This window comes from Oncorhynchus gorbuscha, linkage group LG23 (assembly GCF_021184085.1).
Source record: "Oncorhynchus gorbuscha isolate QuinsamMale2020 ecotype Even-year linkage group LG23, OgorEven_v1.0, whole genome shotgun sequence".
NCBI lineage: Eukaryota > Metazoa > Chordata > Actinopteri > Salmoniformes > Salmonidae > Oncorhynchus > Oncorhynchus gorbuscha.
The window spans coordinates 61,486,126-61,512,193 of NC_060195.1; the positions used below are offsets into that span (position 1 = coordinate 61,486,126).

Below are 26,068 nucleotides of genomic sequence, written 5' to 3' on the forward strand. Positions count from 1 at the left end.
CATCGTTACATGCACCTGTGCTTAATTATGGTACCCAATAATGTGGAGCTACAGTACGACTGAGAGGGCCTGCTGCTCCATTTCTATCCATTGGAGGGCAGTACCTACAAGCTTGTACTGTATGTGTCAATGGCTGTATATGTAAGCAATAAGACCCGAGGGGGTGTGGTATATGGCCGTTATACGACGGCTAAGGGCTGTGTCCAGGCACTCCGCGTTGCATCGTGCATAAGAAAAACCCTTAGCCGTGGTATATTGACCATATACCACACCCCCTCGGGTCTTATTGCTTACATATACAGCCATTGACACATACAGTACAAGCTTGTAGGTACTGCCCTCCAATGGATAGAAATGGAGCAGCAGGCCCTCTCAGTCGTACTGTAGCTCCACATTATTGGGTTGGGGAGTAGTCTACGGGTGAAAGCCAATATCCAGCCAGTATCCAATCTATCCATCCCAGCTAGTTCAAATGAACACGCACTTCACATGTACTTGTAATTCAGGCCATAAAACCAGAGGGATTTACAGACAAAACCTTGATCTCCTTCTCCTCAATGTAGTGTTTTTTTTTTATTGTTGATGGCATAGAGTAGACCAACACATTGAGTCCAGATGGGAACTGAGGGAGAGAGGGTGAGAGAGAGACGTAGGGAGACAGAGAGGGAGAAACATAAGTTACGTTGGCATGTTTTGGAGGCCCTGCCATAAGAGAGACAGACAGAGAGAGGGAGAAGAAAGAGGTTGACATACATCTGTCATGAATTATTTCAGGGAAACCATTGAGAAAGAGAGAGAGACTCTCTCTCTCTCTATGTGAGGAGGAGGAATGACAGTCTGATTGGTTCTCTCCTTTATCAGGGGTATAATCCCCACACATATGCACAATCCCTCTGAATTCCCCAGAAAGGAGTAGCCCTGCTTTGTGTCTCTGGATTGAACGGCTTCATAACCAGGTACTAATGGTCTTCAAACAACACTCTTCTCCTAATCAGGCAGGATTGGACCTCTGCGGCTGCCTCTAGGTATGTTGAGAGGAAATTATCTCTCTCTGCTTTTCTCTGATTACCTCTCTCTCTCTCTCTTTCTGTCTCTCCCCTTCTCTCTCCAACTCTTTGTCTCTCTATCCCCCACACTTTCTTGCTCCATCGCTCTTCCTTCCTCCCTCCTGTTCTTTCTATCTCTCCCCTGGTACATCATCTCGTACTCAGATAGAGTTGGAGTGGTTCCCAGTCCTGATTAGAGGGCTCTAACTGTAACCTCTGCTAAAACCTCCTGCAGGGTCCGTAATCAGAGGAGAATAATACACGTATCATCACAATCTATTCTATTCTATTGTACTGGAATCTACAGTACTGGATTACATTTTTGATGTGCCGCTTAATGGAATCATCTTTCCCCTGTGAGACACAAGCATAGAACCAAATGAGGAAAGCATGTTATTCCCCTTCAGAAATACTTGTAATAGGCCCCCGATATGAAAATAATTAGATTTTTGAATTTCAAGTTTATAGAACAATTTTCTGGAAACTTTGCAAAAAGCCACATTGGACTTCAATGTATGAAAACTTTATGTTAAGAAAAATCTATAAAAATCACATCAAAATGAATCCAAAACATTAACATGTGATGTAAAATGTCAAATGGTATATGAATCTGAAATGAAGTCATTTCGTCTAAAATAGCAAATTCGAACATATATTTTTGAAAGGATCAACTATTTAATGTTTTTTCTATGTATGAAGAACATCTAACCTGCTTTATTTAGTTGTCCTTCTGGATGAACTATCTTGCTCCTTTACAACAAAATGAATGGTTGTCGATGGCAGAATTTTGACCTCATAAACCACACCTTTTTTTGCCTGTTCTTTTGATGTGTAGAAGGAACATCCAAGTAACTATTGAAGTTTTTGATTGTCCATATTTGTAGAATTTGGAAGAGAAACAATCTCTCAGTTTTGCAACCCTTTAAGCTCAATGTTGCATTTTTGCTTCATTTACAAAACTAACTCTAGCTCTGGCTCAGAATGTTTGTTTCTTGATTTATTTTCATTTTTTACATAATCAGAACACATAATTTGTTTTAGTTCAAGTGATGTACTTGCATGGATGGCTACCAACATACACTATGCTTGTGTTGGGGACCAGTGTGGTCTCAGATGAGAGGACAGGTTTCTAGTGTTTCAGAGGCTACTGATACCACAATAATCATACTGACATAACAAATACTAGTACGACATGAATCTGGGTCTAAGGAGATGCACTAGGTAGTGTTTGACATCATTGTGTAGTTTACGTGATGCAATTCAGGCAGCGTTGCATTTTTGCAACCGTGGGTCTCACAGGGTTAAGCCAATTGTTTTCAGCCACATGGTTTTGCCATAGGCCCATGTTCCCATCAGCGTGGTCTGGTTTAAAGGGAATAAGCCTGTCTTCCCATGTCTGTTACAGTAGTGCTGGATCGAACCATCTCCATCCTGTCCTCCTCAATGTTTCAGCATGGTTGTAGGCAGTCAGTCACAGATCCAGAACCAGCTTACTCTCAGTGTGTGTGTGTGTGTGTGTGTGTGTGTGTGTGTGTGTGTGTGTGTGTGTGTGTGTGTGTGTGTGTGTGTGTGTGTGTGTGTGTGTGTGTGTGTGTGTGTGTGTGTGTGTGTGTGTGTGTGTGTGTGTGTGTGTGTGTGTGTGTGTGTGTGCGTGTGCGTGTGTGTGCGTGTGCGTGTGTGTGTGTGCCAACTAACAGACCCTTTTTTTTGCATTGATGAGAAACATTCTCCTTTCAGTCCCTTCAGATCAATCGACCCCCCTTTAGCAAATCAGTTTCATTCTTACAGTCTTAGAGTGGCTTATAAGTGACACAACACGGGGTTTTCTTGTTCATTCAGATCTTTTCTTCACACTTACGGGATGCCCGGACACAGTCGCCACACCACGAGCGGGAATCACCTCGGGAACAACGGGCGCCTCCCGGAGCCAAGAGAAAGCATGGCATTGTGGGACATTTGCCTCTGAATCAGTTAACATTCTCAGTCTTTGTTACACTAACTGACTCAAAGAAGAGAAGGGGAGAAAGAGAGAGAGAGGATGAGTGGGGAAGAGAGAGACCGAGAGAACGACTGAGAGAAAGAAAGAGAGGGGGATGCCAACTTCAGACATTAGTCATAGTGCCCATTGAGATGTTCAACTTGAAGTGTTTTTTTTATCCTACAAGATAATGCAGTATGATTGAGTAGACTGGATGTTGTGACTGTAGTCTACCTTACCTCACTGTCTCGCTCATGTGAATTAAGACATCTAGTGAGTTATCCAAAGCATCAGATGACACCCACTCTCACCAATCCTACAATGTCAAATCAGTGATTACTGTCAGGACCCGGTTACGAACCCAGGTCTCCGGAGTGAGAAACAGTCACTTAACCAACTGAGCCACGAATAGTCGGCAGAACCCAGAAGATGAGGCAGACACAGCAGTACTTGAGACGGTGTATTTAATGAAGTAAAAAGTGAAGTTCTTCAGGAAAACATGTAACTCCACAACCTCAAAAGGAATTCCACAAGAACAAAGCTAATCCTCCAAGACAAAAAAGGTAAATCCACAAGGTGGAAGGTAAAGCACAAAAAGCCTCAAAAGATACTCAAAAACAAACAAACAAGAACAAAAAACAGAATTCCACAAGAGAGTCCACCGGGATCAACAAGAGTTCACAGAATACTAGGGCTGGGTGCTAACATACAAACACAGAGCAAAGAACTGAGGAAAACAAAGGGTTTAAATACAATCAGGGGAAACGAGGCACAGGTGCAAATAATAATGGGGATCAAGGGAAAACAAAAGGTCAAAAGGCACAATGGGGGCATCTAGTGACCAAAAACCGGAACAACCCTGGCCAAATCCTGGCAATTACGTCAAAGGGAAGGAAAGTAGGAATGAAAGAAGAATTGAAGGAAGGAATGACCGATGAAAATATTGATGAAATATTTAATATAATTAGGAGAAGTGACAAGTTCCAATCTCAGCTAGTTGGTGGGGAGGGGGGGGGGGTGTAGACTCACTCAGTGAGAAAAATATACTACTGTAAGACATAATATGTATTGTTCCCTGCAGCCCAAGGCATTGGGTATATGGGTTATGCAAGATACCACAATACATCCCTTTCACCACCTGTCACCATAACATCAAAACAAACACAAACCCAACCACCAAACCATCTCAGATATCACACACATGCACAAGCATGCATGCACATACACACACACGCATAGACACACACACACACGCATGCACGCATAGACACACAGACACACGCATGCACGCATAGACACACAGACACACGCATAGACACACAGACACACGCATGCACGCATAGACACACGCATGCACGCATAGACACACGCATGCACGCATTGACACACAGACACAAGCATGCACGCATAGACACACAGACACACGCATGCACGCATAGACACACAGACACAAGCATGCACGCATAGACACACAGACACACGCATGCACACATAGACACACGCATGCACGCATAGACACACGCATGCACGCATAGACACACAGACACACGCATGCAAGCATAGACACACAGACACACGCATGCACGCATAGACACACAGACACACGCATGCACGCATAGACTCACAGACACACGCATGCACACACATACACACACACACACTGTGTGGGAGTCAAAGTCATCATGAGGAAGTTCCCTATAATGCTCTGTGACTCAACACTCAACAGCCCCCCAGGCAGAAAAGAAGGAGGGAGAGAGAGAAAAGAGGGGGAAAGAGTGATTCGGTGAAAGTGAATGGATCTGACTCCTTGACGCATCACAGGCCAAGAGGAGGGGGGGGGGGTGAAAAGGAGAGGAAAAGACTGGGAGGAAGAAAAAATGACTGGCGTCTGTGTGGGAAGAGAGAGGAGGAGCTTGAAAAGTATGAACTTGTGTGTGAAGACGCAGACAGACAGAAGTTGAAGCACTAGAATACTAAACGGAGTTTGGAAAAGCTCACGACTACCGATGGTCTCTTTAGAACCGGAGATGGTTTGCTATCAACTGATCAAATAATAGGTTTGGACGGAGCACGAAAGACTCATCTTCTTGCATCTTCGGACTGCGGTGCTAATTCAACTTGAACCAGTGCGGTCCCCTCCTAACCTGTGTAAATTATACTATATTAATATAAGCGTAAAAAGTGGAGAGTTTACCGACTGAACGAAAGAAGATAAAAGTTGCCATAAAATGTTGTCATTATTATTCTTGATTCTGTACATTCCTGCTGTTTTGTCCTCATCGTCACGTAAGTACAGCAGCTCTTCCATGTGATAACACACGTTCTCTGTAAAGCTGGTTTGGTAGGATATAGTCTACTGTTAGATAATAGCATACTGTCCTAAACCTTGTTTATGCGCTAAACTGTATTGTTTATGCGGGTTTCATAGGGAATGAGTGTACAAAATAATTGCTCTAACAATTGTAAATCCTACATATTTTGAAAGGAGTATCCATAATATTGTTGTCCTAAAAATAACAATGTTTGGTAAATATTAAGTAATTTGAACGCAGGCAATAAGATTTAGTAGGCTACCATATTTTTCCAAACATTTCAAATTAAATGAATAGGCTAAACGTAGTTATAATGCATATCATAAAGAAACAAATTTGACATGTAAAATAATGCGATATTGCTTTATGCAAAATATTGCTAAATACATTTTAAAATTCAGTTCCATGAACAACGACTAGCCCTTGTAGATTTGATGAAATTATGAAATAATAATCCTATACACAGATCTCGGTTTTCTTGACCATGCTATTGAAAAACTGTGTCCCAAGAGGATGGCTTTCAACAGTTCGGCTAATAATTTGTTTAACACACATTACAGACGGTGACATCATATGGTCGGGTCTCAGGGAATATTAACCGTCAGTTTAATAAAAAGTAAAGTAAATAAATCACAGGTATGTCGGCTGGAATTGGTGTCTGTGTCCAGTTTGTGTGTATAGATGAGGTCATAAAACTACGTAGGCCTAGATTATTATTGTCCAACCATGAACTTTTTATGTATTTTCAGTTGTTTCGATTAATGAAGAAATTAATGTATGCGACAGTAGTGAGCCACTGCCTCTATAGCAAGAAGTCTTGGACTTTTATGGCACAGGTGATTGTGCACCGCACTTTCCACAGAGTTGCTGGTTCAAGAGCAAAACTCACTGCAGCCCCCCCCCCCATTACTCCAGTGATAGATTCATAACAAAGCAATACACGTTTTCAGCACTCTCCTCGCCACTGAAGACCTCTAGGCTGCCTTGTGAGCGGTCTCTCGCCTTCCTTTCCATGTCATGTTGATGCTCTCTAGTTGTTGTCCTGTTCTTGTTGTCAGCGTTTCCAGTGTCCCACTCACTCATCATAGTCAAAGTAACTGCCATTCAGAAAACATCACATGGCTCGATATGGCTACATGTGGCATGACTTCTTGTTTCAATTCACTCACATACAAGGCCTCCGTCAAATGTTCCACGTGTGGCTCCTCTGTCCCGTAGACGGACAGAAACACAGACTACCTTTGAACTGTTCCGTTCAGGAGCGAAGGGTAAACAGTGTTTTAGAAACCAGAGGATTGAAGACTGACATCCAGAACCAGGAGTTTCTAAAACCAGAAGCCATTTTTTTATCTTCACAACACCAGTGCTGTAATACAGGGCTTTAGCTCGACAGCTTGTGTGTTTACTTAGATTCAAAGCAATGCTTTTCACCCCTGAGAAACAAACAGGGTGTAGCAGACTTTTGTTCCATCCAAACACTTAACACACCTGATCTAACGGACCACCATCTTGGCTCTGTGCCTGGATGGAAAGAAAACCCTGCCGAAATGATCACTGCTCAGTCTCAGGCATGAACGAAAACAAACATTCTGTACAAGCCGTATAATCAGGGCACAGAACGCTCTCACCAGAAGAAAACACTGTTGCACCTTTAAACCATCATCTGTATGAGCAGCCTTCCCTCAGGGGACCTGTTTTCTAGAAACAAATAGGATTTCACAGCCCATAGTTACTTCTTCAGAACCCATCAGGAGGGTAAATACACAAGTGTAATTGCATCTGTCGCTGAGGTCTTTGGACTGAATGTTCTGCTGCTTAATTCAGGGCCATTCCCTCTGCCTGGCCTGTAATACTGCAGTGGTGAGACCATGATTGTTATGGAGCTGGATCGTTGTTTGATTGGCTAATCACGGCCTGGCTTCCTCTCCACGATGATACATTTACAGCGTCAGTGTTGCCAGTGTTTTGGTGTAAATAGTGTGTGTGTGTGTGTGTGTGTGTGTGTGTGTGTGTGTGTGTGTGTGTGTGTGTGTGTGTGTGTGTGTGTGTGTGTGTGTGTGTGTGTGTGTGTGTGTGTGTGTGTGTGTGTGTGTGTGTGTGTGTGTGTGTGTGTGTGTGTGTGTGTGTGTGTGTGTGTGTGTGTGTGTGGTTGAGGAGGAGTTTAGGTCAAATTAACGTCTTCATAAGAGCTTCCTCAAAGCACAACACCGCCTTTATCCGAGGCAGCTGTTCAACACTCATGGCTTGAGGACGAGACTTATAGAGGTCTGACAATGTGATAAACACTCTGGGTCTATGGAAGTGGAAATCTGGGTTCACTACTGACCTGGGAGTTACGGCTGTGTTCTAGAATACAGTAGCCTATTTGTCAGATATTCTCTTCTGAGTCATTGAATCAGTAAAAACACATCTATCTCTCTCTTTCCCCTCTCGTTTGTCTCTTTCCCTCTGCTTACTGGGAATCAATAGTTCAATCAACCATTCTTTAATCCATGTATTCACTCATCCCATCTCTCTCCCCTCCAGAGATGGCTGGGATCTTCCCCCAGGACCCAGCCCTGCCCATCGGCTCCACCCTCACTGCCACATGTTCAGTCAGCCCTGATCTGGGCCTCCACGCCAGCTCTCTGTTCTGGAGCCTGAATGGCCGCCGGCTGCCCAGCTCTTCCTACAGCGTGTTGAGCCCTACGGCCCTCAGTGTCACCCTGCCGGGCTTGCAAGCCTCTAGGCAGAGGTCAGGGGACAACCTGGTGTGTCACAACCATGGAGGACATGTTCTAGCCGGGTCCTGCCTCTACATTGGGAGTAAGTGAAGCAAAACACACACATCTAGCAGCAGCATCTAGCGCACACACATAGCTAAAAGTTAACAGTGTTATACCAGTCTCATGAGTAACTGTAGGGTCTTTAGTCCTGTTAACTCCTGTGTTATTACACCATGTTGTGGTGCATTACTCCCTTTACTACTCCCTGGACATGGAGTCTGACACACACACACATACACACACAGATCTGACAGACACGCGCACACACACACAAGCACACACAGGTCTGACAGACACACGCACACAAGCACACACACACAAGCACAGTGTTGTCACAGTGCCCTAATCTCAGCGTGACGTCCCTGTTCAACACCTTGTGTTCAGAAAGGGATGGAATCTTGGCAAAGTCGCAGAATTTGAACCCCAGACAGACAGAAGAACATTCTGGACTAAAATATATCCTCTAATATATCCTCTCTCCCGCCACCCACCTTCTCCCTCAGTGCCTCCAGTGAAGCCAGTCAACTTAACCTGCTGGTCCAGAAACACCAAAGACCTGACCTGTCGATGGGCACCGGGAGGACAGGGAGAGACCTTCATCAAGACCAAATACACACTCAAATACAAACTCAGGTACACACTCCTTACACACACTTAATACACACGCATACGCACACATTCTAATACAGTCTGTGTCTAATACACGTGTGTGTGTGCGTGTGTGCGTGTGTGTGTGTGCGTGTGTAGGTGGTATGGCAGAGAGAGAGAATGTGAGGAGTACAGTGCCGCCCAGCCGTACTCTTGCTACATACCTCGTGACCTCGCCCTCTTCACGCCCTACGAGATCTGGGTGGAAGCCACCAATCAGCTCGGCTCAGCCACCTCTGATGTCATAACCCTGGATATCCTAGACGTGGGTGAGTGTGTGCGTACGTGCGAGTGTGTGTGTGAGAGAGACAGAGACAGAGACAGATAGAGAGACAGAGAGAGAGTAAGTGCCTGAACTTTGACCCTCTGGCTTTAGAGCTTTACATCTGCCCCAGTTAAAAGTTGCCCTGGGGCACATATATAGGATCAGCTTACCTAGCCCAAGACCTAACAGTAACCATTAGAGGAGAATCGTAAAACTGACCTAAGATAAACATCTAGGACCAACTTCATCCTACTACTTAGATCCCAACCCAGGATTTTGGGGGTGAAGGGGACACACACACACAAATGGGGGAGGGCGGGTATTTTGACGAATGGAAGAAGACCAGACACACCCTGCCTTTTCATGAGCTCATTTTCCTTTTACTCATGCTGGGTGGGCACACACACACACACACACACACACACACACACACACACACACACACACACACACACACACACACACACACACACACACACACACACACACACACACACACGGACACACACACACCCTGCGGATGGGGCAGGGCTAGGAAGGTGGGCGATTGACGCGTTACACCACTCGAGTTACTACTCGCTGCTCCCTCCTTTCCCTCCACACTGAAACTAATAACACAACAGTACCTGTGCTGTATGACTTACTGTTACGGTCAGATCCAATTCACTCAGAGAAGAAAGAAATAACCATTCTTTTACACGGATCTTTCTGTTTTAAAGTAGTTCTGAGTTACGCTACCTCTTTCCCCTCCCTGTCCACAGTAACGACGGACCCGCCGTCAGGTGTGAGTGTGAGTCGTGTGGGTGACCTGGAGGACCATCTGAGTGTTCGATGGGAGTCTCCCCCAGCCCTCAAAGACTTCCTGTTCCAGGCCAAGTACCAGATACGCTACCGGCTGGAGGACATCTCAGACTGGAAGGTCATGCATGACGTTGGGAACCAGACATCATGTCGTCTGGCAGGCCTGAGACCGGGTACTGTGTATTTTGTCCAGGTACGGCGTGTGTGTGTGTGTGCGTGTGCGTGCGCGTGTGTATGTGTTAATCCCAGTGTGTTCTATGCAGGTACGCTGTAACCCAGTAGGGATCTTTGGGTCTCGTAGGGCTGGTATCTGGAGTGAATGGAGCCATCCTACTGCTGCTTCTACACCTCATAGTGGTGAGGACGCGCGCGCACACGCACACACACACACACACACACACACACACACACGCACACACACACACACACACACACACACACACACACACACACACACACACACACACACACACACACACACACACACACACACACACACACACACACACACACACACACACACACACACACACACCTACTGTATGCACACCCAATCACACACACACTCTAACCCCGTCTCTCCCCTCCTACAGAGCGTGTATTATCAGGTTCGTGTGACTCCAAGTCTGGAGACTCCAATTCTACGTTACGTCGAGAGCTGAAGCAGTTCTTCGGCTGGGTACGGAATCATGGGTATGGCTGCGGCGGCATGTCAATCAAACTCTACGACCAATGGAGAGTCTGGATGCAGAAGAGCCACAAAACACGCAACCAGGTAGGTAAGGATCTAAGTAGAACTCACCTGCACTCACATACAACAACCACACACACACAGGCATGCACACAGGCATGCACACAGGCATGCACACAGGCATGCACACAGGCATGCACACAGGTCTTATTGAATCATTTGTATCATCATGTTTGAATCGTTCAGCTTTTCTTGTTCAGGGAAATCCTCATTAGTTTTTCTCTCTCTCAGGTCCTACAAGGGGATAAGTCATAGTACGCATTCCCCCTGCCTTTAAACAACCAGCAACAAAGTCAAGACAACATCATGTGTGTGAAAAATGTTTTCCCGAAATGCTGTGGTTTTGTACACACCATTCAGCGACGGAAGAAGGGGGCATAAGTACAATTTTGGGGACAGTGTCTCTACAACAGCAGCCCTAGGCTATGCTGTAATTATTTAACAGGACATGGGGGAATAAGAAGATGAAGAATAGTGATCTTCTTCTTACTGTGGAAATACTGGCAGCTCTGAAAAGCTAGAGATCCACAGCACCCTCTAGTGGAAGCTAACATACTGGGAGGAACAGTGGAGACGGAGGACCAGAGTAATGTTTCTAGTCACATCCCAGTCTTAAACAATGACGACCCAATCGGAACTGTCTGTGACCCAATATTTGGGAACCCTGGTCTGCAATGGGGGGGGGGGGGGGGGCACCGTTACAAGACTATAGACTGACATTGTTGTCTGCATCAGTGTGGAGATCTGTCTTCATAATAAGTAGGGTCAGGAGTTTATCCTGATCATACGGCGATGCCCAGGAACACTTCCTGATCATACGGCCCTGCCCAGGAACACTTCCTGATCATACGGCCCTGCCCAGGAACACTTCCTGATCATACGGCCCTGCCCAGGAACACCTCCTGACCATAATGCTAATGTTTACCTGTGGAGGCAGTTCACCATCTATATTTTTGTACTATCATATTTAAATACTGTCTTATTTAAACTATTATGTTTTGTTAGTAAGTTATGTTCGGTTAGTTATCATGTTATTGACTTAATTCTGAATTATAGTTTTGTTTGAAAGAGTTTGGAAGTCATTCTATTCACACACACTCGCACACACCCCCGGACACACACACCCCCGGACACACACACCCCCGGACACACACACCCCCGGACACACACACCCCCGGACACACACACCCCTGGACACACACACCCCCGGACACACACCCACAGACACACACACCCCCAGACACACACTCACACATACCCCCAGACACACACACCCACAGACACACACACCCCCGGACACACACACCCCCAGACACACAGCTGTGTTCCTCTATGCACTTATAGCCTGTCATGTTTCTGTTACTGATGTTACACTGGGGGAACAGGAATGATGTTCTCTATATGTCATCTATGTCATCTATACAGTGCCTAAAATGCTCTGTCACGAAGTACTTTTAGAATAAAACAGGGTACAGGAGTATGGTGATGTAAGACCAGCCATGTATAAACCCCTTGAACTTTGCGACCTTTTGCCACATTTCAGGCTTCAAACATAACGATATAAAACTGTATTTTTTTGTGAAGAATCAACAACAAGTGGGACACAATCATGAAGTGGAACGACATTTATTGGATATTTCAAACTTTTTTAACAATTCAAAAACTGAAAAATTGGGCGTGCAAAATTATTCAGCCCCTTTACTTTCAGTGCAGCAAACTCTCTCCAGAAGTTCAGTGAGGATCTCTGAATGATCCAATGTTGACCAAAATGACTAATGATGATAAATACAATCCACCTGTGTGTAATCAAGTCTCCGTATAAATGCACCTGCACTGTGATAGTCTCAGAGGTCCGTTAAAAGCGCAGAGAGCATCATGAAGAACAAGGAACACACCAGGCAGGTCCGAGATACTGTTGTGAAGAAGTTTAAAGCCGGATTTGGATACAAAAAGATTGTGTCCCACTTGTTGTTGATTCTTCACAAAAATATACAGTTTTATATCTTTATGTTTGAAGCCTGAAATGTGGCAAAAGGTCGCAAAGTTCAAGGGGGCCGAATACTTTCGCAAGGCACTGTACATGACTCCATTAACCCAGTTTATACATGGCTGGTCTTACATCACCAATGACTCCTGTACCCTGTTTTATTCTAAAAGTACTTCGTGACAGAGCATTTTAGGAGTCCAATTTTCATGTTCACTACAGTGGCAAGCTTGTGGCGATACATAATTGTTAGCAACCCGACTCTGTTTATCCAGCATGTTTAGAGGTCAACGCCCACGTTGTCTGTCTGATGTTGATGACATGGCTGCAGGTTCCCGTTACTGTGGCCTGCGGGTGTCCTGAGTCCGTGCCTGTTAATAATTAACCCGTGTTTGTTGGTCTGGGCTCTGCCCACAACCGTTAGTTACCCCTCTCTGCCTCCCAGCACCCTTTATGAAAAGATATCCTATACAGTAACTTAAAGCTACACTCAGCAATATGACATCATTATGCCGGTCAGATTTCTCCTTACTGAATCAGCAGCAATGCAAATTAGGGAGAGACAGTAGTGGTAGTCTTGGTAAATCTGAATTCTGTTGTTGTTCATGTATGTATGTTAAGCAGGAAGTTGCCCCAATATCTGCGATGATATCCTATTGCTGAGTCTCCCTTTGAAGGGTCAGATTTGAAATACAGTGCCTTGCGAAAGTATTCGGCCCCCTTGAACTTTGCGAACTTTTGCCACATTTCAGGCTTCAAACATAAAGATATAAAACTGTATTTTTTTGTGAAGAATCAACAACAAGTGGGACACAATCATGAAGTGGAACGACATTTATTGGATATTTCAAACTTACTGTTGTGAAGAAGTTTAAAGCCGGATTTGGATACAAAAAGATTTCCCAAGCTTTAAACATCCCAAGGAGCACTGTGCAAGTGATAATATTGAAATGGAAGGAGTATCAGACCACTGCAAATCTACCAAGACCTGGCCGTCCCTCTAAACTTTCAGCTCATACAAGGAGAAGACTGATCAGAGATGCAGCCAAGAGGCCCATGATCACTCTGGATGAACTGCGGAGATCTACAGCTGAGGTGGGAGACTCTGTCCATAGGACAACAATCAGTCGTATATTGCACAAATCTGGCCTTTATGGAAGAGTGGCAAGAAGAAAGCCATTTCTTAAAGATATCCATAAAAAGTGTCGTTTAAAGTTTGCCACAAGCCTACTGGGAGACACACCAAACATGTGGAAGAAGGTACTCTGGTCAGATGAAACCAAAATTGAACTTTTTGGCAACAATGCAAAACGTTATGTTTGGCGTAAAAGCAACACAGCTCATCACCCTGAACACACCATCCCCACTGTCAAACATGGTGGTGGCAGCATCATGGTTTGGGCCTGCTTTTCTTCAGCAGGGACAGGGAAGGTGGTTAAAATTGATGGGAAGATGGATGGAGCCAAATACAGGACCATTCTGGAAGAAAACCTGATGGAGTCTGCAAAAGACCTGAGACTGGGACGGAGATTTTCTTCCAACAAGACAATGATCCAAAACATAAAGCAAAATCTACAATGGAATGGTTAAAAAATAAACATATCCAGGTGTTAGAATGGCCAAGTCAAAGTCCAGACCTGAATCCAATCGAGAATCTGTGGAAAGAACTGAAAACTGCTGTTCACAAATGCTCTCCATCCAATCTCACTGAGCTCGAGCTGTTTTGCAAGGAGGAATGGGAACAAATTTCAGTCTCTCGATGTGCAAAACTGACTGAGACATACCCTGAGACATACCCCAAGCGACTTACAGCTGTAATCACAGCAAAAGGTGGCGCTACAAAGTATTAACTTAAGGGGGCTGAATAATTTTGCACGCCCAATTTTTCAGTTTTTGATTTGTTAAAAAAGTTTGAAATATCCAATAAATGTCGTTCCACTTCATGATTGTGTCCCACTTGTTGTTGATTCTTCACAAAAAAGTACAGTTTTATATCTTTATGTTTGAAGCCTGAAATGTGGCAAAAGGTCGCAAAGTTCAAGGGGGCCGAATACTTTCGCAAGGCACTGTACCTCCTGCATCACAGTCTGTACCAGAGAGACAGAGGGGGCATCTAACGATTGCTGCAGATGGGCAAAGTGTAGCTAATTGTCTATGCGTGACTAAATGGGTTTAAACCTCGGTCATCTGCGTGCCACAACATTATTATCCAGCTGAGCTAAAGCCTGTCTTCAGTCGCCTGGGAAGTGTACTCATCACATGGTCATCGAGTCGCCTCTATGACACATGAACTCTAAGAAGAGAAGTGAGATGGTGATTTAGATGTTCCCAGGGCTGCAGATTGGAGATAACGTTTCCTCAGCTTGTAAAGACCATCTATAATTCAGCCTTTGAGGCTGTGCCTTTCCTGAAGAGGCTGGATGGTGCCGGGAGTGAATCAGTGACAGAGCGGCAAACAGTATCGGGAAGAGATGGAAGAAGAGAGAAAAGAGAGAGAGAGAGAGATCTGTGTGCACGGAGTAGAGTTGTCAACTTATCCTGGGATACCTTTTGACTGAAGTGGTCTCACAAAGTTTTGTCGACAGACGTGAAGCAGGAAGGACCCGTACAGAGGATATGTTTGGACGAACAGAGGATCAAAACAGACTGAATCTCTTCTCCTGCTTGTTATTTTTGTGCTGATTGGTGATTGTGTTTCTAGCTGCCAGCGAATCACAGGGCTGCCCACACAGACACAACTGACTGCTCTATGAGAGAAGGCATTCTCTGAGGATTGGCAACCCTAGCTGGGAGTGACAGAAGAACAACGTGTAAAAGAGGAATAGAGGAGGGGGTAGGAAAATAGAGAGAGAGATCGACATATCACGGAGGTTAAGAGGCTTCCGATAATTGCTGGCAGAGAGAAAGGTTTATTGAAGACATCTGTTATGCAACATGTTTAAATGAAAACTTGAATTTAGTCGACAGGGACCGTACTCAACACTGTCATATTTCTGTTTTAACATCAATGGAAAAGTTAAATAAAGAAGCTCTAGAAACTGGAGTAGCAGGAATATGGGGATTTTTTTAAATGTTTGTTTTACATGACTGGAAAATAAACATGATCATTATCATCACCATCATTACTTGTTGCTAGGGTCAGGCCCCGGTCACTATGCTCTCCCTCCAACCATTGGCTACTTCAACCATGACCGCACCGAGCACAGTAACCCCGCCTACACCTCCCACAGACGTATGAGCAGCAACAGTAAGTCTCTGAGGTCAATCTCAGTCTCCTTGCTTTTTTCTCTTGTATGGTGAGTAGACCTTATTCACACCGTTGCCGTGAGGATTCACACTCCAGGCTAGTAGGGCAGGAAGCAGAAGTGGATGGAAAATACTGCTGACATTTTCCTAAAGTTTGACCTTTAAATTCACCTTTGACCTTTATTATTATTAATTATTGTGCGTTCTTCTTCACAGTGGTCTCCGTGGATTGCAGTCCAGGACCCCAGTACCACATCGATGCCAAGATGACCCGGTTCGGCCGCGTCAGTACCCCTTCTTACTCTATGCTAGGCAGGGCAAGACGCGTCGTTTAGACTAGCTACTCCCTGAATCAGATAAATTGTTCAATCAAACTGTATTACCCCAGTGGGCATTTGTTGCTGGACATTCTTTACATTCTCTCACCCCCCCCCTCTCTCTCTTTATCTCTCTCACCCCTCTCTCTCCTCCCCTCTCTCTTCCAGACTGCAGGTCCCTACAGCCCAGAGAAAGCTCATCTCAGACCTTCCTCCTACACTATCCGCTCTCTGTCACGCTACCGTATAATGGATTCTGTGCCCGCCTGACCGGTACAAATGAAAGAGAGAGACAGAGGGGGTAAAGAGTGACGCTATATGATTCATAACATTCTTTAAAAATGTTTTTACCACCTTTTCATAGTATCCAATTGTTTTTAGTAGTTACTATCTTGTCTCATCGCTACAACTCCCGTATGGGCTCAGGAGAGACGAAGGTCGAGAGTCCTCGGAAACACAACCCAACCAAGCCGCACTGCTTCACAGCGCGCATCCAACCCAGAAGCCAGCCGCACCAATGTGTCGGAGGAAACACCGTGCCCCTAGCGACCTGGTCAGCGTGCACTGTGCCGGCCCGCCACAGGAGTCACTAGTGCGCGATGAAACAAGGATATACCTACCGGCCAAACTCTCCCTAACCCGGACGACGCTAGGCGTCGCCCCATGGACCTCCCGGTCGCGGCCGGCTGCGACAGAGCCTGGGCTCCAACCCAGAGTCTCTGGTGGCACAGCTAGCACTGCGATGCAGTGCCTTAGACCACTGCGCCACCCGGGAGATGATTAATATCATTTTAATCATCCTCCCAGGTACACCCACCCTAACCTGCTGGGTTCCCAGGTGCCCCACAAGCCGTCCAGTGCCAGCTACAGCTTGGCAGGGCACAGACAGGTAGGAGCTCCATCAGAAGACCGGTCCATGACCCCTGGACCAGGACGCTACAACAGTACTGATCCCAGCGTCTACCTCACACGACAGCCGTCCTTCTCTATGCAGGTTTATAGCTTTATCTTATATTTATGTAGGTATTTAATTAGCTTTTTAGCTATTTATTTATGTACAATTGAACATTTTGTATAGTATTTTCTTGCATATATCTTACTCTAGACTAGAGTATTGGGATGTTTCCCTTAAAATAAAGTTGGATGTGATTTTAATTTTGATCCAGAGCCTGACTACCCGGGCCAGCGATCAGTCTCAGAAGCCTGGGCCAGGGACCCACAGCCTGGAGAAGGTCCTGCTCCACCTCCCCAGACCTCCTGCCTTCTCCCTGAGCATCAGACACTCAGAGTTCATTACTCCTCTGGTGGTGGTTGTTTCCAACTGATTTTTATTGGAGTTTCACACGGAGTTTGTGGAAATGCTGGAGTCAGTTCTGAGTTAAATACCACTGTGTTGTTTTAATGAGCACATTTAGCACAATGTTGGAAACATGCTTTACAAATCAAGTGTTTTTATTATCATTGTTAAGTCAAGTTGTGGTTTACAAATGTGGTTGATCAGTGTTGATGTGTGTGTGTGTGTGTGTGTGTGTGTGTGTGTGTGTGTGTGTGTGTGTGTGTGTGTGTGTGTGTGTGTGTGTGTGTGTGTGTGTGTGTGTGTGTGTGTGTGTGTGTGTGTGTGTGTGTGTGTGTGTGTGTGTGTGTGTGTGTGTGTGTGTACACATGCGCATATATGCCTGTGTTATCTCAGTGTGTATGTGTGTGTGTTCAGTGTACAGGCATAGTGACAGTAATAGGTAGGCTCCAATCACTGCTCTGTCCCAGCCCCATCAGTTCCATGGAACACACCTGAACTAGATAAGACCTCTCAGGAGACAGCCCTGGTAGAACTTTCTTGGTGTCCTCAAATGGATCCAGCTACAGAGACAAAGGGAGACAGAGAGATTGAGAGGGGGGGGGGTGAGAAAAGGGGAGAAAGACAGGGTCACACAGACACAATAAGAGTTTGCACTCACAGTGATCTCATGTGGGGTACCCTTGTTGTCCCAGTGGTATCTGACTTGGTACTTCAGGGGGAAGATGGTGCGGTCAGACCAGGAAGGGGGAGGGGCCCACTTCACTAACAGCCTCAGCTTCCCGGGAATGACTTGCACAGTCACATTCACAGGGGGGTCCGGCTTCACTACACACACACACACACACACACACACACACACACACACACACACACACACACACACACACACACACACACACACACACACACACACACACACACACACACACACACACACACACACACACACACACAATGATTCTGCTACTACTATTCCAGTAGGTGGGAGACAGAGAGACGGGTTCTTACCAATGTCCTCTACAGTGAAGGCCTGTAGGTGGGAGGCGCTGCCCATACGGTTGACTCCTGTGATGTTGAGCTTGTAAGACGTGTAGAGCTTTAAACCCTTTAGGACACAGAGCCACCTTGCCCCTGGAGAGGAGCCATTCACCCCAGGGAGAGAGGACTCTGGGCTGGGGAGAGGATGCACGGAGGTAGGGTAGGGATGGCACTGCTGGATCTCTCCGCCTTTCATACTAGGACATACGGAGAGATTAACTAAGAAATGGGGGTGTTTTGAGCGTCTATAAGCTTCTCTCTCAAACGCTTTCTCACACACACACACAGTTTACCTGTAGGTGGCGATGTACTGTATGGGAAGCTGGGTCTGTGGAGGCTCAGGCCATGAGCAGAGGGCTTTGAAGGGGTAACTGGGAGACCAGCAACGTACCTCTGGAGGGGAGGGGGGGTCTGCCAGTGGCATAGGATACACACACTCAGAAGTCACCCCTCAAATACACTCAGGGGAGAGGGAGAGAGCAGTGGAAGGGGAGAGAGAAAATGGGAAAGTAGGAAATAGGGGTGGAGAGGGGAGGGGGCGAGACAGAGAAAGGAAAGAAACAGGGGATGTGGAGATGGAAGGAAAGGAGAGAAGATAGCTGTCTTTAAGTATTCCAGACAGGTCCTCATTTCTGAGAATGCAGTCTCACCCCTTTCTGCTCTGTCCTCTCCTGATGGAACCGTCAGAACCGTCCCATCGCTGCTGAGTACACCGCTGAGAAGAGTCACCACAGCACACACACACAGCCAGAACAGAACACACACACAATGCTGGACGTACATTCCTCTTATGTTAAGAACAGACAGGCTACAGTGACTGACTGACTGACTGACTGACTAATATTCTAATATTAACAGTTCTGCAAACCTGCCCACAATCCAAAGTCTCCTCTCATTGGCTGGATTCCAAATAAAGTCCCTATCCCCTAGCTAACAGTGCCTGCCCTAGGTTGATTTGATATTGTGCAACACTAGGGTTGTAAAACTACAGGTAATTTACCAAACATGGAACATGGAAATCTATGTTAACTTTGGTAATTCATACTTTTACAAATGTACTCATGTAAAATATGAATTAATTATTTATTATCCATTAATTTCTAGGTTAGAACAGGGCTCAGAACAGGGCTCTCCAACCCTGTACTGGATAGCTACCGTCATGTAGGTTTTCACTCCAACTAACCTGATTCAGTTTATCAACCAACTAATTATTAGAATCAGGTCCATATGGTTCAAGAGAAAATGACATAATTAATGAAAAAACATTTGAATCTACAATGACATATGTATGTAAAATGTATAGGTAAAATGTATGTATATGTAGCAAAAAAAGCTGTAAAAAAACGAAGATATTTGTCCTCCGAAGGGGTTAAAAAAAATCTACATAAACAATGACGTAGTTTGCAAATAACTCTTCAACTGCCACCAGTTTGGCCAAAATATTTACGTTTAGATTGTGAAAATATAAACAATTTTTCATGCTGAACCTCTCCTATTGGGGCTACCAAGTGGCGCAGCGGTCTAAGGCACTGCATTTCAGTGCCTGAGCTCAATTCCAGGCTGTATTACAACCAGCCTGTGATTTAGAGTCCCATAGGGTGGTGCACAATTGGCCCAACATCTGTGTTTGGACAGTGTAGGCCTTCATTGTAAATAAGAATTTGTTCATAACTGACTTGCCTAGTTAAATAAAAAAATGTTTAACAAAATTGACCAAGCATATGATGTTAAATACAGGAAATTAATTTTATTGCTGTAAACAAACACTGGAAAATGTTTCAGTTGCTCATTAGCTTTCATGCTATATAACATGAGATCTCGTACTGAGGAGACTGAGGAGACATCCTAAAGTTATCACAGGAAATAAAGGCCTTATCACAATGAGCCATTTAAAAGATCTATTTTATTCACTGCTATAAACAACAGGTATATTGAAAGAATCCTCTCTATTGAGCCACCTTACAAATCCCACCAAGTTGGTTAACCCTGTTGGAAAGATGCGGTAGCGTGATTGCCTTTCACCACAGCAACTCAGGTTCAAGTCCCGGTTCCTCAGTTCACAAAAAAATATATATATTTTTGCAATGGATGTCATTCTGAAACTCTCTCTTGTGATGGCAAATTTAATCCAAAACTTATAATATTACTGTGATGCAGATCCATGTTGACACTCTATTCCTTAGATACTGTGGTAGGGACTCAACCCCACTTTCATGGACACAATCATTGTTTTGAATGAAAATATAAATCATAAAATTATATTTATATATGTATTAATATTAAATGCGTGCTTTTCGACATGAGAGACTTTTATTGTGAAGACTGGACCTAGACTGGAAGCGGAAGTTATTTTCTGCTCTGCTCAGACATCGCATTAACAGCAAGCTAGCGATCTGTTTAGCTAACATCATCACAGTTTATCCTTCTATTTCGTCGCTACAGTTCGCTTTTATTTCCAATTAAGAATGTCAGAAAGAAAAGTGTTAAACGTATGCACAATTCTTGTTTGCTATGTCTTGATTTATCTCTATTCGATGAAAACGGGCAGTTGTTTAGCGAATGCAATGTTTGCTAGCTAGCAGCAAGCTGCGTGTTGCTAATCAGTCTTGGCCATTGAAGCAAAAACTGTTTTATGCTTATCATGACACCTAGTTACACAATAGTAGTAGTTCGCTCAATACGCTTAGCTAGCTATATAGATAGTAGTCGTACTCATTGTAGCTAACTAACTAGCTATGTTTCCTGTCTCTTTGCTTATGACGATATACTGATTAGAATAGGCTCTCACTGTAAACTTTGAATGTTTTCATCTCTTTGTGAATTGTGTTTGTCTAATTATTCTATGTTTTACTCTCGTTGTAGCTATTGACTGATAAAGGCAATGTGAATCAGATATTTCGCAGTTAAATTACACTGCTGACTGACTGTGCTCGCTCTCCTGTAGAAATACTACCCGCCAGACTTCGACCCGGCTAAAATACCCAAACTTAAGCTCCCTAAAGACAGGCAGTATGTGGTCCGGCTGATGGCTCCCTTCAACATGAGGTATGTTAACACTCTACAACCCTGCCCAGAAACAGGTACCATGAGGTGCGTGTGCTCTGACCCTGTCCCTGCGTGTGTGCCTTGCAGGTGTAAGACTTGTGGGGAGTACATTTACAAGGGGAAGAAGTTCAACGCCCGTAAGGAGACTGTGATGAATGAGCTCTACATGGGACTGCCCATCTTCCGCTTCTACATCAAGTGTACAAGATGCCTGGCTGAGATCACCTTTAAGGTAAATCTGTTTCTGTGTGTGTGTGTGTGTATACTCACCCAGTGTGTGTCTGTAGACTAATCCATAAAACATCAACTACGTCTTAGAACAGTTTGTGTACTCACCCAGTGTGTGTTATCTATAGACTGATCCGGAGAACACAGACTATGCCATGGAACACGGTGCCACAAGGAACTTCCAGGCGGAGAAACTTCTAGAGGAGGAGGAGAAGAAGATAACTAAGGACAGAGAGGAGGAAGAGTTGAACAACCCTATGAAGGTATATCTCTAGAAACAGTGCTGATGAACCTGACAGACTGATGATATGTTCTCTACCAGGTTTGTAGAGAACAGTGCTGATGTTGTGTTGAAGAGCCGTACTGATGATGTTCTAGGTGTTGGAGAACCGTACGCGGGACTCTAAGATGGAGATGGAGGTTCTGGAGAATCTTCAGGAGCTCAAGGAGTTGAACCAGAGACAGGCTTCGGTGGACTTTGAAGGAATGCTGGGAACATACAAAGAGCTGGAGCAGAGGACCAAAGAGCAGGAGAAGGAGGAGGACGAGAGGGAGACACGGTGAGTACAGACAGAGAGGGAGGTTGATGAGAAAGAGGGAAATTGTTAAGCAATTTTTTGAGAAATGGTGCAAGTATAGCAAAATAACAAAATGGTTGTGTATGTGTTACAGGGAGATGCTAGAGAGAGCTCTAGTGAAGAGGTTAAGAGACTCAGACTCTGACTCAGACCAGGAGGGCGAGAGCAGCAGCAGACCAAAGAAACCCAGCACAGACAGACCTACTGACATCCTCACCACAGACAGACTCACTGACCCACAGGTAACACACACAGACCAAACACACACACAGGCCTCACAATGCATGTTAACCAACATGCCTACTTATGTCCTGTGTGTTGTTTCTGCAGGGCCTGTCAGTGGGGGGGGTGAAGAAGGCCAAGGTGGAGAGCTGGGAGAGAAGTGTGGGGGGGCTGGGAGGTGGAGGGGTACTGGGAACACTGGTGGTGAGGAAGAAACCAGTGACCTCTGTCTCCAAACCTGGTACCACAGTAACTCCTGCAGGCTCTAACAGACAGACAGGTGAGCTGTGGAGGCTTTGACAGAAGCTGCAATATCGAAATGACTTCGTATACACTGGAGTGATTTCCTGTTCTGCAGGCGCCTAGCCGAACTAGTGTGCTTACATACTCCTTTAAAAGACCTTCGCTTGAAAAACTAGAAAAAAATCAGTAACAGTAGTTTGCGCATTTTGAGACGTTGTAGCAAGTGTACACTTCCTCAAAATAGAACTCAACAAATCTGGCATAGTTTTACATTTTTAAAATTTTAAAAAACTTTATCCACAATTTCGTGATATCCAATTGGTAGTTAGTCTTGTCCCATCGCTGCAGCTCCCGTATGGACTTGAGGCGAAGGTCGAGATTCATGCGTCCTCCAAAACACGACCCCGCCAAGCCGCACTGCTTCTTGACACTGCTCGCTTAACCCGCAAATCCAGCCGCACCAATGTGTCAGAGGAAACACCGTACAGCTGGCGACCAAAGTCATTTTGCCAAGGAGATCTTAGGCGTGCAATTTTATATCCAACTAATATGTTTGGTGCAGTATTTCTCAATGAAAAAATTTGAACGACAACAAAGACTTTATTAAATAATCTCTACTGTTGACCAATCACTGACGAAGAGGTGTAGACTTTGTCATTCTAACCTCGGTACTTCCTGCTTTGCAGTTTCAAAGGCAGCTGCTACTGTAGTGACGGAGGCTACTAAGCCAATCACAGCACGGAATGGGTCATCATCGCTCAGTCTCCTGGGGGCGTATTCCGACAGTGATGACAGCAACAACAGTGAATGAGAGAGGCTGGCGATGCTTTGGCTCACCAAAATACTCAGTCAGTATCTGAACTTCGTGATATGGAAATGTGTTGATATGTTGTTGGGCAATTCACCTCTTCCACACAACCCAGAACAGTTTGTGATTTTCAAGATCACAACATAAGGATGGTTATTAGGTGTAAGAAAGGGGTAAGCAATTTGATGCCTGTGATGATTTAAAACTACTGTATTTGTTTCAAGGTATATAGGAGAGTTAAAGGGCTGAATTGTATCATTCTGCTTTGTGACCCCAACCCCAATGTAATTAGTTTTCACCTGTGATTTTAGAAAATATATTTTGAAATGTCTGTCTACCAACTACCCTCCAACTTTGTATAGGTGTAAGTCATGTTTTAGCTTTTCATTATATACTCATTTACTTCTAAATCAGTGGTTCTCTAGTTGTTTTCTTGCACTGTGGCACATTCTAAACTATTTTCTCTTGTGCCCTACCCAATCAGATTTTAGTTGTTGTTGTTGAATACAATGTCTGAGTTTTCTGGAGTCATAAAAATGTACTTTAGGTCCAAGCTACATTTTTACATGTTTTATTTTTTTATTTTTTTTTATTTAAAAGTTGTGTGTTTATAGGGCAAGGGTCTCTGAACCAGTCCTGGAGAATGTAAATATAGGCCTGTGTTGCAGATAAACAATTTTATTTCTATGGAACCTTTTTTTATCTAGCCAAGTCAGTTAAAGAACAAATTCTTATTTACAAATACAGTCTAGGAACAGTGGGTTAACTGCCTTGTTCAGAGGCAGAATGACAGGTTTTGTACCTTGTCAGCTCAGAGATTGGATCTAGCAACCTTTCGGTTACTGGCCCAACGCTCTAACCACTAGGCTACCTGCCACAAAGAGTTTACTTGATAACCATCTACACGTGACTTTACCCAGAGACTTCCATTCTCTGCTGTAGTAGGCTGCTTTTGTGAGTTTAGAACATGAAATCAATGTGTCAGAAGCAGATAACTTTAACTAAAATGCTCCTTGATTGAACTTCCAAGTTATCACACTAAATTTGTTGCTAAACAGGCACTGGTGTGGACTTGACTCAAGAACAATCAAGTGATTGTAACAATGGCAACAATAAAATAAACTGTTCTCTCTCGCACACAGTCCAGTCTAACTCCCCACTTGTCCTGGGGAACTAGTAAATGCCGATGTCCTCTTTCTCTTCCATCTTCCATGGAAAGTTAGATTTGGCCCCTGTCTCCAATGCTGTACAGCACGTCAACTCTCTTCCTGCACATTCATTGTGACACGCTTGCATTGTGCCGTGTCTCTGTGGAAGCAGATGTGGTTGGGGCGGTTCAAATGTATTGCTGGCTACTAATGCGTTTGGAATGAAAGATGAAACTATCAATGCCAGATCAACATTGCCATCTGCTGGGATGGTAGGGTACATTTCCGAAAGGGGCTTGGCATGCTCTTTATTTGAGCTGCTGACCTCTCCTGGCAGGCTGGCACGTGCCCTGTAAGTGTAGTTTTTGTTTCACTTTTTCACTTTTTTTAAGTGAATAGCAAATATATAGATTTAGCAAAAATATTCAGACAGCCTGCGTTAAATAGTATAAATGTAAGCCAAAGGTTTTTTTTGGGGGGGTGGGGTTGTCAGTAAGAACAATATTAAATGTTGGCCCATTCATTCTCAGTTTCGCTCACACGTCACTATCACTATGTGGTAAAGATCTCTGAGCCCGAGCCTCACACTGATTGTCATGATGATGATTCTGGTCCAGTAGGAGTGACATTTTTGGAGAAAGTGGACCCATATGTGGTTTCTGGTTGGATGAAAATGGAATTGGGTACTGCTGAATCAGTGAAGGTAACCCAAAGTGGACTTGTGATTATTTTTTTGTGTTTCTTCCACCCAGAGGGAGCTGGGGACAAGACCTGTTACTTGCTTTGCTCTGCTCTAAGAAACAGAGTGCCAGTGAAAGGAGTGATTACTGGGATAAGGTGGAGAAACTGTAATAGATGATTCCCGGTGTCTATGACACCCGCCGTTTGGTGCAACGCAGACCCGGTCGTGAGCATGGTGAAACAGAGGACAGCCTTTTTGAGTTTTAATTCTGAGTCGTTACCCAACAAAGTCATGTTAGGCTATATCAGTTATCCGTAAGAGTTTTTGTGCCGAACCCACTACGGTGTTTCAGGTGCCGAGCTTGCAGCAGTGTGTAGAAGGGAGATTCCTATATGTGAGAAGTGTGCAGGAGGGCATGGGACAAAGGATTTTGTAGCATCGATAAAGCAATATGTGTTAACTGTAGGGTAGCCCTTGGTCATGGCTATGTGTTCCATTACATTACACATAAGTCATTGGATGCTTGTGGTATGGTTTTGGAAGCATAAGGACCTTATCTTTCATATAAAAAAACAAGCTGTTTAATTGATACACAACTTTATAGGGTTAAGGTTCCCACATGGCCATATTTCCATGTTTACAGCTCTTGTTTACGGAAAACAGACA

At 44.6% G+C, this 26,068-nt stretch overlaps 4 protein-coding genes across 7 annotated transcripts; 3 read left to right on the forward strand and 1 right to left on the reverse strand.

The window, feature by feature from the left end:
* The first annotated feature begins 894 nt into the window (after positions 1 to 894).
* On the forward strand, positions 895 to 11,272 carry crlf1a (cytokine receptor-like factor 1a). Of its 3 annotated transcripts, none has more exons than XM_046322902.1 (8): positions 895 to 1,025; positions 7,863 to 8,141; positions 8,605 to 8,734; positions 8,849 to 9,018; positions 9,776 to 10,008; positions 10,079 to 10,172; positions 10,409 to 10,590; positions 10,798 to 11,272. In XM_046322902.1, the coding sequence occupies exons 2-8, from the start codon at positions 7,865 to 7,867 to the stop codon at positions 10,819 to 10,821; spliced, it is 1,110 nt and encodes a 369-aa protein (XP_046178858.1). In that variant the 5' UTR covers positions 895 to 1,025; positions 7,863 to 7,864; the 3' UTR covers positions 10,822 to 11,272. The 3 variants fall into 3 exon arrangements, with proteins under 3 accessions (XP_046178858.1, XP_046178857.1, XP_046178856.1); XM_046322901.1 differs by lacking the exon at positions 895 to 1,025 and adding an exon at positions 4,946 to 5,310 and having other exon boundaries at positions 10,409 to 10,594; XM_046322900.1 differs by lacking the exon at positions 895 to 1,025 and adding an exon at positions 4,946 to 5,310.
* Positions 11,273 to 15,408: 4,136 nt separating this feature from the next.
* LOC124010706 (outer dense fiber protein 3-like protein 2) lies at positions 15,409 to 17,469 on the forward strand (the record flags this gene model as incomplete). The annotated part of the gene is made up of 6 exons (XM_046323356.1): positions 15,409 to 15,457; positions 15,687 to 15,797; positions 16,013 to 16,126; positions 16,268 to 16,379; positions 16,912 to 17,107; positions 17,280 to 17,469. Coding segments are annotated over 6 exons (741 nt in total), but the record flags the coding sequence as incomplete, so codon positions are not given.
* Positions 17,470 to 17,547: 78 nt separating this feature from the next.
* LOC124010460 (interleukin-27 subunit beta-like) lies at positions 17,548 to 19,287 on the reverse strand. Of its 2 annotated transcripts, none has more exons than XM_046322904.1 (5): positions 19,099 to 19,287; positions 18,742 to 18,859; positions 18,419 to 18,582; positions 18,069 to 18,235; positions 17,548 to 17,970 (listed from the first exon to the last, which is right to left on the reverse strand). In XM_046322904.1, exons 1-5 carry the CDS (start codon positions 19,229 to 19,231, stop codon positions 17,821 to 17,823), a joined length of 732 nt encoding a protein of 243 aa, XP_046178860.1. In that variant the 5' UTR covers positions 19,232 to 19,287; the 3' UTR covers positions 17,548 to 17,820. The 2 variants fall into 2 exon arrangements, with proteins under 2 accessions (XP_046178860.1, XP_046178859.1); XM_046322903.1 differs by having other exon boundaries at positions 18,419 to 18,645; positions 19,099 to 19,286.
* Positions 19,288 to 20,782: 1,495 nt separating this feature from the next.
* LOC124011130 (splicing factor YJU2-like) lies at positions 20,783 to 24,713 on the forward strand. The gene is made up of 8 exons (XM_046324191.1): positions 20,783 to 20,937; positions 21,393 to 21,493; positions 21,581 to 21,725; positions 21,850 to 21,984; positions 22,100 to 22,281; positions 22,394 to 22,541; positions 22,630 to 22,801; positions 23,451 to 24,713. The coding sequence occupies exons 1-8, from the start codon at positions 20,914 to 20,916 to the stop codon at positions 23,573 to 23,575; spliced, it is 1,032 nt and encodes a 343-aa protein (XP_046180147.1). The 5' UTR covers positions 20,783 to 20,913; the 3' UTR covers positions 23,576 to 24,713.
* The last annotated feature ends 1,355 nt before the right edge of the window (positions 24,714 to 26,068 follow it).

What these genes read in the sequence shown, in the direction of transcription:
- crlf1a (XM_046322900.1), top strand. Translation starts at nt 5,253, where the DNA reads ATGTTGTCATTATTATTCTTGATTCTGTACATTCCTGCTGTTTTGTCC. An exon ending in ACACTCAAATACAAACTCAG is followed by an intron (nt 8,735 to 8,848) that starts GTACACACTCCT and finishes GTGCGTGTGTAG; the next exon opens with GTGGTATGGCAGAGAGAGAG. An exon ending in GTACTGTGTATTTTGTCCAG is followed by an intron (nt 10,009 to 10,078) that starts GTACGGCGTGTG and finishes TGTTCTATGCAG; the next exon opens with GTACGCTGTAACCCAGTAGG.
- LOC124010460 (XM_046322903.1), bottom strand. Translation starts at nt 19,231, where the DNA reads ATGTACGTCCAGCATTGTGTGTGTGTTCTGTTCTGGCTGTGTGTGTGT. An exon ending in AGAGGACAGAGCAGAAAGGG is followed by an intron (nt 18,860 to 19,098) that starts GTGAGACTGCAT and finishes TGCCACTGGCAG; the next exon opens with ACCCCCCCTCCCCTCCAGAG. An exon ending in GTACCCCACATGAGATCACT is followed by an intron (nt 17,971 to 18,068) that starts GTGAGTGCAAAC and finishes TTGTCTCTGTAG; the next exon opens with CTGGATCCATTTGAGGACAC.
- LOC124011130 (XM_046324191.1), top strand. Translation starts at nt 20,914, where the DNA reads ATGTCAGAAAGAAAAGTGTTAAAC. An exon ending in CAGAAAGAAAAGTGTTAAAC is followed by an intron (nt 20,938 to 21,392) that starts GTATGCACAATT and finishes GCTCTCCTGTAG; the next exon opens with AAATACTACCCGCCAGACTT. An exon ending in ATGGCTCCCTTCAACATGAG is followed by an intron (nt 21,494 to 21,580) that starts GTATGTTAACAC and finishes TGTGCCTTGCAG; the next exon opens with GTGTAAGACTTGTGGGGAGT.